This window comes from Hydra viridissima, unplaced genomic scaffold (assembly GCF_058129835.1).
Source record: "Hydra viridissima isolate aposymbiotic clone 2 unplaced genomic scaffold, HvirCarnegie_v1 scaffold_8, whole genome shotgun sequence".
Lineage (NCBI taxonomy): Eukaryota > Metazoa > Cnidaria > Hydrozoa > Anthoathecata > Hydridae > Hydra > Hydra viridissima.
In genome coordinates this window covers 1,668,381-1,679,900 of record NW_028324307.1, presented here as the reverse complement: position 1 = coordinate 1,679,900, position 11,520 = coordinate 1,668,381, and the positions used below count along the sequence as shown (strand labels likewise).

General features: G+C 31.4%; 1 protein-coding gene across 3 annotated transcripts; it reads left to right on the top strand.

Annotated features, from left to right (window-relative positions):
- The first annotated feature begins 459 nt into the window (after positions 1–459).
- On the top strand, positions 460–11,395 carry LOC149884460 (lewis-type alpha-(1,3)-fucosyltransferase-like). Of its 3 annotated transcripts, none has more exons than XM_090096475.1 (4): positions 460–784; positions 5,158–5,247; positions 9,421–9,510; positions 10,083–11,395. In XM_090096475.1, the coding sequence occupies exons 1-4, from the start codon at positions 586–588 to the stop codon at positions 11,084–11,086; spliced, it is 1,383 nt and encodes a 460-aa protein (XP_089952601.1). In that variant the 5' UTR covers positions 460–585; the 3' UTR covers positions 11,087–11,395. The 3 variants fall into 3 exon arrangements, with proteins under 3 accessions (XP_089952601.1, XP_089952603.1, XP_089952602.1); XM_090096477.1 differs by having other exon boundaries at positions 9,435–9,510; positions 10,083–10,137; XM_090096476.1 differs by having other exon boundaries at positions 688–784; positions 9,435–9,510.
- The last annotated feature ends 125 nt before the right edge of the window (positions 11,396–11,520 follow it).

The window sequence follows — 11,520 nt, the reverse complement described above, 5'->3', positions numbered from 1 at the left end:
CATCCTCCCTTCTTTCGCCTTTTCATGCCCTCACTTTATGCATTGGATTCTTTGTGTTGGGCGTCGGCGTCTTTTAATTTTCGCTGATTCGTGTTTTAAACGATGTTCGATTTAGGTGGTTAAGCTACAAGTGGCATCTTTTTTATATTTTCGACCGGAATTAGTTTCCTAACAGAGATAAAGGAAATCGTATAAGAAAGTATTTTGAATAATTTTTTAAGTATTTCGACGAGTTTCATGAATAATGAACAGGTTTTTATTAGACATTGAGCTCTTTTGAATGTTAACATTTTTATTTAAGTTGCTGAAAGATATTTTCTTCGTTTTTAAATCAATCGGGTAAATATTCTTAAATACGATATCAAAGTAAATACATATCAATGATCGAATACTATTTACATCAATCACGCTTAAACGATTATCAAATGATTAAAAAAGATATTTCGGTGTTATAATCTCACCAAATAAAAAAACTTACGATGATTAATAGCAGCAGATTATAATAAGTTTTTGCGCTTTTAAAAAAAATGTTCTTTAAACTTTGTGTTACTCTTGTCTTAATTTTTGTTTACCTTACATAGCGACATGAATGCAGTTTATGCAACTTATATAAAAGTCTTGTTTTTTTTGGCTATTTACACCATCGTCCTCTTTCGAATTCTTTCTTATTCTGTTTTACCATATATAAACAAGGAAACTGTTGTAACTTATTCCTGTCGACCGACTGTTATACAAAATAAAAACCGTACTACAAATAATGTTCAAAATGGCTACAAAAAAAAAGGTAAATATCGTCATTGTCTTTCGTTTGTTTCTTTGTTTTTGTGTTTTTTTCTTAAGGTTTTTTGTAAACAATTGTACATTAATAAATTTTACTTATTATGATGTATATGAAAATTGCCGGAACGCCGGTATGAAAGTAAGTAAGAATATAGTTGTCACCTTTCACTGTCTTTTCGTTATAATCGCTCTTGCCAGTTGGCAGTGGTCTTTTGTGCACTCTTGTGTGAAGAAGTTTTTTATTAATCATAATCATTTTTAAAAGATTGTATATTTTGTTTTTAAGATTATGTTTGTTTTTAAGATTGCATATGTTTCTTATTAACCATAATCATTTTTGAAAGATTGTATATTTTATTAGCATAATACAAAATTATGCATTTTACATAACAAATTTTTATGCAAAACTGCAGAATGTTTTTAAATGACGAAATATTAATCATTAAAATTGGCAATAAATATTGATGTATATCAAAATAAATAAACAATAAAAATTGAAATAAGAAAAAAGAGCTGTAAAAGATTTGCACATTTCCTCTTTATTTTTTGATTACACAATTAAGCAATTAAGGTATTCATTACAGTCATTATATTTATTACATTGTTATATTTATAAAATTTGATATATTTGGCTTGTAGATTCAAAACATCTATTTATTAGCATATTTAAATATTAATTAGATAGTTAGACCGATTAAAATAATAAAATAGATTCTCATGATATCCTTATGATATATGCGTCTGTGGCAGGCTAAATAATCTCTTAGAAAGGCTTATTTTCCCACTGCAAGGTTTTCTTCTTTTCACAAGAAAAGTTATTAAAATTTTTTCTTTTCATTTGAAGTTTGGAATTAATTAGCGTTTGTTGGTGAGTAGGGGAGGATGGGTAGGAGTGAGCCTAGGGTAGGAGTGAATCGTTGATCCTACAGCTAAAACGGGAAATTAATATTTTAATCCAGCTGCACAGCTTGGGGAGGAATGAGCCATTTCTTCACGGGTAGGATTGAACCGCGGGTCACTAATCACGTTAAAAAAGTTTTGACTTCAGCGTAAAAACATATTTAAGTTTGACTTTTATATCTTACTATATCATTAGAAAACTCGTGTGCAACATTATATTCATTTTTACCATATGTTATCATGCCTCAAGTCTATAAAAGAACCATTTCGAAAGCAAAAAACTTCCAGTAAAGATATGAAAGATGCATTACATTTAATCCAAAAAGGAAAAAGTATTAGAGAAACTGCAATAACTTCCGAAATACCCTATCCAACGCTTCGTCGGTATTGGAAAAATTTTTTGCTTGATGAAAATAAAAGACTTACCCCGAATTATCATGTTAAAAGAATATTTACAGACAAGCAGGAATTAGAATTAAAGGAATATATTTTGATTTGTTCAAGAATGCTCTATGGCCTTCCAATTAAAGAATGTCGGTGTATAGCTTTTGTATAGATGTATGTATAGATTTTGTATAGATTTTGTATAGATGGTGTATAGATAGTTTTATTACATCTTAACATTTGGAAATAATCATTTTTCATAGCAGATTTTCTTGTTATTTATGTTACATTAGTACTTAATTATGTTATGTTCAATTATAAAGTATTTGTTACTTACTTAGTTTTCAATAAATTAGTTAAAGAAAATATCTAATTTTAGTTTTCTAGTAATCAAAGATAATGGCTCACTCCTACCATTTGCTTAGTTCACTCCTACCCATGAATGGGTAGGAGTGAACCAGTAGCAACACCTGCGTTAATGTTCAAGTTATTAAAAATCTGAAGATATTTTGATATTTCATCTAGTACTATTAGAAACCTAATACCTTAGGCTCCTTATCCTATACTTTTTACACTTTCGGTTTTCTTGATATAATCGATTTAAAAAAAAGTAGCTCACTCCTATCCATCCTCCCCTAACTCTAGCAGCGGTTGCATAGTTTTAGATAATTTTTTCAAACACCGGTGCTTTGGGAATCGTTTTTAAAAAATATCTTTTTTTTTTTTATTGACTAGAACATTCTCCACGGTGTACGTTAAAAAATTTTTTGAACAAACTTACCCTGATTTTCCGTTTCTTTATGACTCCGTTTTTTTCATTTTAAAACCCTCAAAATGGTTTTATATATCACATTAAAATTTTTGATTTTAACATATGATTATTTATGTTATCTTTAATTTGATTCAAGATAGCAAAGCAACCCCCCCCCCCCCTAAAGGGACATTCTGGGATGAATACGTTTAAAGCTGTCAACGTTGCTCCAACATTTTTTTGCTTTTTTGAAACACTTATCAAAAAAAGTTTCTTTTAGCAAAAAATCAACTGTTTAAATGGAAGATAGAATTTCTGACATGTTCTTTTGGTCAAGTTCAGATCTTTAAGTCTCATATTAAAGCGACTGTAAATCTCGTAGATTTTTTTTTTTTTCTATGAGAAAAATGGCCTAAATAAAATAATAGTTTACATAAACAACGAAAAATTACTTATATCAAAAATTTAATTAAAAAAAAAAAAAAAAAAAGATTAATTCAAAAAAGTCAAATTGTGTCATTTAAGCTAAATTGTTATTGCAATGATATTAGAAAGGAGGCGCCAGCAGTTTTTTTTCTTTTCTTTGAATGAGTTTTTAATTTTAAAATGAGCTTTATAACTATTAACCAAAAAAAAATATTTGAAACTCGATTTTAGGAGATTCAAATATGATATTTTCGCTAAAACGGTCTACCAAGATCTACCATCTTTTTATAAATATTTTGATTGTGTTCTTAAAAGTATGAATGCTGGACATGACTAGTTTATCATTTTCGGTCAAATATTTATTACTGTCTTTAAATAAATGATAGCACAAAATACCTAGGAAATTTGAGAAAAATGGCTTCACCTTCAAAATATAATGTTTGTTGTTTTTTTTTGCATAAACCAGGCGAATTATAAAGACACATTGTACAGAAATTGGAAATCTCCAAGGAAACTATGCAAAGTACTCTGGAAATCTATAAAGAAACAAGCGACTATAAAAAAAAAAAAAAAAAAAAGCACCGTTAATCCTTCCATGACTACAAACGAAAGCGTGATATTTAATTCGACCGACACTTGAAGACGACGATAGAATAATCGAGAGCTGATGGCAGAAGTTGACAAAAGTATAAGTTAACAATGATATATTTATGAAGTTTTTAAGAATTGGATTAAAAATTTGAAATGCTATGAAAAAATCATTGCTACGTCACCAAAAGGAAGTAAAAAAAATAGGTTTTGGCTGCATTGCACAAAAATTAAACAATCAACCTACAGCAGGACAGATGAATCACAACTTCAAATATTTGAGTCGAACGAGGAGCTCTCGTTCGTTGTCCTAAGAGTATATTGGTGCATCGGTGAAGCATCGAGGCAGATCAATCATGGTTTGTTATTTTTTTGGGAACAATCAGGAGTAGAGGGATATTGTGACAATTTAAAGTGTGACAGTTCAGAGTGCACTGTCTTCAGGGGAACGTTTAAAAGGGCTAGGATTTGTATTTCAGAAAGACAACAGTTCTAAGAACTCTTTAAAACTTTCCAGAGTAAAAAGATGCACGAAAAAGATAGAAGACGAACGCTCAGTTACATGAAACTATTTACCTCAATTATCAAATTTCAATTTCATTGAATTGTTGTGGGAGATCATCTATAACAAACCATCTGCTCGAATAATTGAAATCTAATCTTTGGAAAACACCACGAGTTTAGTGGAGCCAGATTGAAACCTATATTGTGAGGATAGCGTTTCTTTGATCCTCGAGATGTTGAGTTTGTTAGTTTTGTTTGACTTTTCCTCAGTATGTGAGTGGGCGTGTGAGAATGCGTGTGGTTCGTACTTCTTACACTGTAGATCCTCGTAAAAATTAAACGCAAAAAACTTAAATAGCATGATTTACTAACTTCTAAATCGAAATAAAATAATGGTACTTACAGCAGGTTTTTCTGATCTTTAAAAATACTTAGTAAATACTCTCAAATAATGCTAGCTTTTTCAAATATAGATAGTAGTATGTATTCAAACGTCTTTCAGAAAAAATTCTCTTTTACTTTCTTCGAAGTTATTAGCCAAAGTTTCTCTTTATATTAGAAGTATAATCAGCATGCAAGTCTTCTGTTCTTCCTATTTGAAAAAATTGTATAAAGTTGGGTTGCATTTTCAAAGTTTTTACTCATTTGACGTCGAATGACTGAGTTATAATTACAAGTGCTTATAACCATCATAAATGTTTTATATTACATACTATTGCAAAAAATCATTAATTAAAACTTGCCTCAAGGTTTTTTTTTTATCTAATGTTCTATTTCAGGTTTTTTTAAAAAAAAGATCTTAAAAAATAATTACTGTCATTTAGCTTTGGAACCGATCTTTCAAAAAGCTCTCAGGAAAAAAAGAAAAGTAACTCCAACACATCCTCCGTTCAAAATACTCAATAATAAACTAGGTATGACTTATAGTTTTTTAAATATGTATCGAATTGGTCAATAAGTCCAGGGATTGATCGACAGATGGCGCTGGGTGGTTTGTTGAATTTAAACGTGGCCGTACACACCAGTTCGGAGAGCCTCAAAACATAAAAGTTTGAGTGTTTTAAGCTTTGAATCATTTCTAAGTTTAAAACACTGTGTCAAAATAAAAAATTTATTAAAATAGTGTCTATAATTAAACTTAGGCAAAGGCTGTTTCAAAATTCTAAATATTATAGGTTTTATTTACTGTGGGTTTTTTTACAAATTACAATTACACACAGATTGAACAAATATTTAAAAAAATTTAATCTCATGAATAAATTTTTGAATCAGTTTAAATAAATCCATAGGTATTTTCTCAGTTGATTTTTTTTGTCACAAACACTTATTCTGAAGTAGCAAGGTTTCAATGTTCATTAAAGATGCAAGAGACATGTTTCACCTAAATGTGCTTGCTATTGTATTCAACCACACGTCTTTCAAGCCAATTTCCATATTGTGGATGTAATTTTGAATGTTTGTATCTTTTCCACTGAACAGAAAAATCGTGATGAAGAGTTTCTAAAGATTGTTCACTGAAAGGACCAAGGGATTTTTTCTTCATTCTGATAAAATCATCAATGTGAAAAAAAAACGATGTGCACTTTTGGTGTCACACTTAAAAATCCTAGACTTAAAAAAGATGTCCGAAATTCTTAAACTTTTTTTTCATATTCCTTGTCAAGGACTTTTCCAAAGCAGGCTCTAACAACAGCACTAAATTTTTTGAATGCATCAATAATGGCCAAAACTGATGAATCTTGGTTCTCAAAGAGCTGATCTATCATTTCAATATTTTTCAGGAGTTTTTGGCTATCATTGCCAGCAAACTGTCCGCCATGATATGGTTGGATTATGATGTTGAGTCTTTTTGGCCACTCATCTGCTTCTGGCAATGCTTCTTTTAGTGCTTTAAATAAGTGATTTACTATCCCAATAAGCAGATGAAGTTCCATTGGGGATTTAGTTCGAAAATGAATTTGCTTGGATCAACTTTTAGAAGCGGTTTATGGACAACATTGTTGAAAAACGTTGCCCCACTAACGTCACCACCTTTTGAACGAAAGTCTGTGTAATAATTTTGAAGGTTAGACAGCGTCCTGAGCGCACCTTTTTCAGCAAAGTTCTTTGCTTCACTATCACTGTATAGGCATGGATGTGAGCTTGAGTGACTTTGCAAACCACATAAAATGTTAGAAACTTTCAAGTCGCAAGAGACCACAAAGTCTACATTTCCAGGTTGAACAAGCTTAATAAAGTTTTTGATGTTGCTGTAATTCTCATGTAGATCCTCTGCAACTGCAATTAGAAATTGCTTTTTAACTTCACTGTCTTTTAGAGCTCGAGAGGTGACACTTTTTTTTGAAGGTGGACTGCTTGAATCATCTTTATCATTCATTCTTTGAAGACTTACTGTAAGCTTTAGGAAGCCTCGACCTCCATCAATCCCAACTTTTATGAGATGACCTGCTTGAAGTTGTCTCTTAAGTGAAATTTCTGTTAGAAAGTCAGAGAGATTTTTGCAGTGAACAACTGTGTACTCTTTGTATGGCATTTTTTCGCCTGATGATGCAATTGTAGTCTTTGTAAAAAAATTTGCAAGTTGCAACCCTGCTTCATGAAAATTTGCACAATAGTTTGGCTCAAAAAGAGGCGATTTGGAAACCAAATTTAGTGTTGTTGCAAGTTTTTTGACTCCAATATTAGACATGCCTGTAGCTTGCTAAATTTGCACCAGGTCTTGGCCACTTAACTTATACTTTTCTGCAGTTGTTGATTTTGAACATGATGCTCCTAAAGACAAATTTTAAAAAACCTTGTGATGAAATGTAATCTTAGAACAGACAAAATGGGACCATTAAAAACAGGAAAGATACAAAATTTAAGTTACTGAGGGTAACAGGTTTTCTGTTGAAATTTCTCTAAGGTTTAATTTCAAAGAAGTAGAGTTGCATTTATGAGGTAAACCTTTCCCTTGTGTTGACAAACAATCTGAAAATCTTTCTAGGGGATTTTTGGGATTTGAAGTTGTAGAATTATCCAAAGGATGTTTTTCAGTCAGATTCAGCTTACCAATTTGGCAGTTACAGTTGGAACCTCTTGTCACAGTCTTGACATAGATAGTTTGAAAATTTTAAAGAGTAGGCAGCTTGACAGTAACTCCTCTTTCAACCCTTCTAAGTTGATTTCTACACGTTCCACACATTTCAGTTGGAACTCTAGAGTCCAAAAAGTCAATGTCTATTGCAAAAATGTTTTTGAATCTCTCAAAAACTGCACCAGAAATTGGTGAATTGCACTTTTTCATACATAAAACACACTGTTTTTCTACACTCTTTGTGAGATTTGGCACCATTGGGTATTTTGAAAGAGTCCAAATAAAGTTAAAATTGCAAAAAGTACTTGTTTGTGCTTTCATTTGATAAAGCACTTATTTTATTGTCAGCAACTAATAAAAAAATTTATGCTTTTACAGCTTCTTTATTTCACTGTTAAATGACATAAATATGTAAGACTGTAACATTAAGTACTAAGCAATAAAATGGACCTAGCTATTCAAAAAATATGGGCTTAAAAAACGTTTAAAACACTTGACTTTTGAGAGAAAGCGAATTAGCAGGTAAAGATACCCCTCGGGTTATGCAATTTAAAATGGATTAACAACAAAAGCAATCTAGTTTCATTTTGCTTATTCATTATGGTCATTTTTTATCAAATTTTATTTTTTCTAGGGATTCTCTATCAAGTTTTATAGTTATTCATAAATAAGTATCATCTTTTCTTCCTTATGCCTTTAGGAAAGGAGCCAATAAGATGAGAAAATTCAAAGTCATTTTTTTCCTTGGACGTAAAAAATGACTTTGAATTTTTGAAAAAAATGACTTTGAATTCCTTGGACGTAGGCCGATGAATTGAAACACGGATGTATGGGCTACCAAACCCAATTGGTTTTATTTTTTGAGCATGACTTTTATGTTTTGAGGCTCTCCGGACAGGTGTGCGTAGCAACATCAATGATGTTGAACACCAGGGATCCCATTATCAAGTGACTACACTTGAAAACATCCCTCAAAAAAAGTGAAGACAACTGTTAAGTGAAGTTGCAGGGAAGAACTGACATCCTAAAAATATTAAGAAGCGATATATGTAATATTTTGCATGGAACATATGTGCGTGAAAAAACTATTTTTCCAAATGGGCGTTGTGTGTGCTGTGGGGCAAAATCAAAAATGCGTTGATAACTCGGAACACTCTTTGGAGCTATTTAGATTGAGTAAACAGTGTATTTTCCGTTGGTATAAAATATGGGTCCCCAATTACTCTCCAGAGTTAGGTCGGCTCTCAGTTAAAGGGTAAAAAGCCGTCCGAGCGTGAAAGCCGCCCGTCAAAGGTACAATAATTGGTCGGAAAGGTTAAGGCGTGTTTTTTATAGGATGCGCGAGGCAAAATATTCACTGATTGTCTGTATAAAAGAAAAAATATCAATAGTAATTTACACAGCGTTATTGGAAAGATAGATGAATGAAAACCGAAAAGAAAGGTTCCAAAATGGTAAAGAAGAAAGTTCTTCTTCACCACGACAATCAATTGGGCTTACCATTGCTTCCTTTCCCATTTTACTCTCTAAAACTGGTCCCAGCGCCTGTTAAATACTTACAAATCTTAAAAGAATTCTCCATGGAAATAGATTAAATAACGAAGTCATCATAAACTAAAGCATTTTTTAGAGGTCTCGACAAATCCTTTAACAAGAAGTCATTGAAACTTTAAAAAGGCTTTTGAATGAATGACTTGAAAATCTTACAGCAAGAAATTCATCAAAGTATTACAAAACAGTTTGAATGAGTTACTCTTTCAGGAAATTATGTTGATGAATAAAGTTGAACTTAGCAAAAAAATTTTTTTGATGTTTAGTCCCGGGACTTTTTGATCGATGTGTCCATCTTCAATTTTGAAAGGACGAGTTTTATGTATTCACACCCAATCTCAAAATAACAAGTGGGGTGTAAAAGTGGGGTGTAGTTCTCTAAACATTGTATTAGCATATTTTTCTAAAGTAAGATTTGTTTTTCAATGATTTTCAAGTCAAAAGGACTTTTATCATTTAGATTTTTTTCAAAAGGTTCTCAGCAAAAAAGTAAAAGCCGTGCAAGCTTCAACAACCCATTCACCAATAAAGGTGTCCGATATACAGGACGGTAAGGTTTAAAAATATGAAATTTTTTAGGCTGCCGCTTAATTTTTTTATTTGCATCTTTTAATAAGCCAGCTTTAAGGTTTAATAGAATGTAATTAATTCTTTTCAACAATACAAAAAACATTAACTTTAATATTCAATTTTGTTAAATTGCTGACGCATTTTCCTTTTTTTATTTGGAATAATTTCAATAAATCCTCTTAGAAAAAAACCATATTCATACACTACTAATGCTTTGAGCGAAAACTTTATTAAATGAAAACTGACTCACAGAACTATATAAGATAGAAAATGTTTATGTTCAATTTTAAAAAAAAAAAATTTTTTTTTTTTCGTTTCTACATTCAAAATTACTCAACCGAAAAGTGTTAGTTTAGTTTTATTTCCTTTGGCTTATGTTTGTGAAGTTTTGGATAACTTTTCCTTCGTTATATGAAAATCGGTAAAGTCGACGTAAATAAATCTTTCAAGTTTGAGTTTAAAAAATAGCATAATACTTTTTATCTTATTTACATTCATAATGGTATTGTGTTTCAGATTCTTTAAAAACTTATAAAACATTTATTCGTTTAGAAAAGAAACAGAGGTTTTTTAAGCTGAAGGAGGGTGTCCCGTACTTGATTCTAACTTTCACCCCTTTTTTTGGTTCTTCGCAATGGCCGTATTTCAAGCCATCCAAATGCAAGTTTAATACCTCATTTATTCAAATAACGCACGAAAAAATGGACTTCAGTAAAAGTAACTTGGTGTTTTTTCATTCTCAAAATATGCCATCGATTTCAATGTTGCAAAATCTTCATAGAAATCGGAATAAAGATCAACTGTGGGTTTACTTTACTGCTGAATCTATAATCAACAACCCTCCAGTGGATGACAAAGGCGAGTTTTTTCAAATAATTGCAACATATGGAGCAAGTAGTGATATTTTTATGCCTTATAGATTTCATGACAAAATAATTGCAAGAAAAAGAAATGCTATAAAAAAAAACTACTTTGTCAGTAAAACAAATGAAGTCGCATGGCTTGTTAGTAATTGTAATGGATTTCATCGAAACGAACTGGCAAGAAAACTTATGCTTTATGGAGTCAAGATTGAAATGGAAGGCCAATGTTCGCATTTTTTCCCAAATCAGATTTTTAGATCGCACCCGCTTGATTTAAAAACCTTCAAGTTTTATTTTTCAGCAGAAAACTCATTGTGTGATGGTTACGTAACTGAGAAGTACTGGGAAAACCCTTTTGACTATGATATGATTCCAATTGTGCTGGGGGGATCCAACTACTCTAATCCAATGATAGCTATTCCTGGGTCCTTTATTGATGCCATGAGTTTTGATTCTCCTAAAGCACTAGCGGAACACATTTTGGATGTTAGTTCAAATGCGACCAAATACAACTCCTATTTTGAGTGGAAAAACAGTTGGAAGCTGGACACAGACAACTATTACTGTTCATTGTGTCGATCCCTTTTAAAAGGATTTGAACTTCGAAAAGATGCTCTCGCTACTACAATGGATATTCAAAAGTGCTCTAAACCAACTCAATTTTTTTACTCTTGGATTAATAAAGCAAGCTAAATAGTTATATATTAATACTTTAAATATAAATATTTTATTTTTAATTGAAGTTTATTTTGTCTTTAGTGCTTCTGCGCTTTTAAGAAGCTTTTTTTTACTGTGCTATTACGAACAAACGTAACTGAATGACTGGGTTCACTGAAATAAATAGTGTTAATGTACTAATTGTTCACTACATTTTGTACCTTAAATTTTAAATTGATGAGATTAACAGATTTATTTCAAATCTATTTTCAGCAGAAGTCAATATTATAACCGAGGAGAAGAGTTCTCGTGTATTGGTACAACAATACCCTCATTAATGCTTAACTCCCCCCACCCCCGTCCCCCCATTGAAATGCTTTCTGACAACCAGAAAACATTAAAATGATAGTTGCGACCTTAAACTGAGCATTTAGATTAAAGATTTAGTTGAAAGTTTTGAAAAGTTTCTT

Excerpts from the sequence above, each read along its gene's own strand:
- LOC149884460 (XM_090096475.1), top strand. The coding sequence starts at position 586 with ATGAATGCAGTTTATGCAACTTATATAAAAGTCTTGTTTTTTTTGGCT. Across the intron at positions 785-5,157 it reads AAATGGCTACAAAAAAAAAG|CTTTGGAACCGATCTTTCAA; the intron begins GTAAATATCGTC and ends ACTGTCATTTAG. Across the intron at positions 5,248-9,420 it reads AATACTCAATAATAAACTAG|ATTTTTTTCAAAAGGTTCTC; the intron begins GTATGACTTATA and ends TTTATCATTTAG.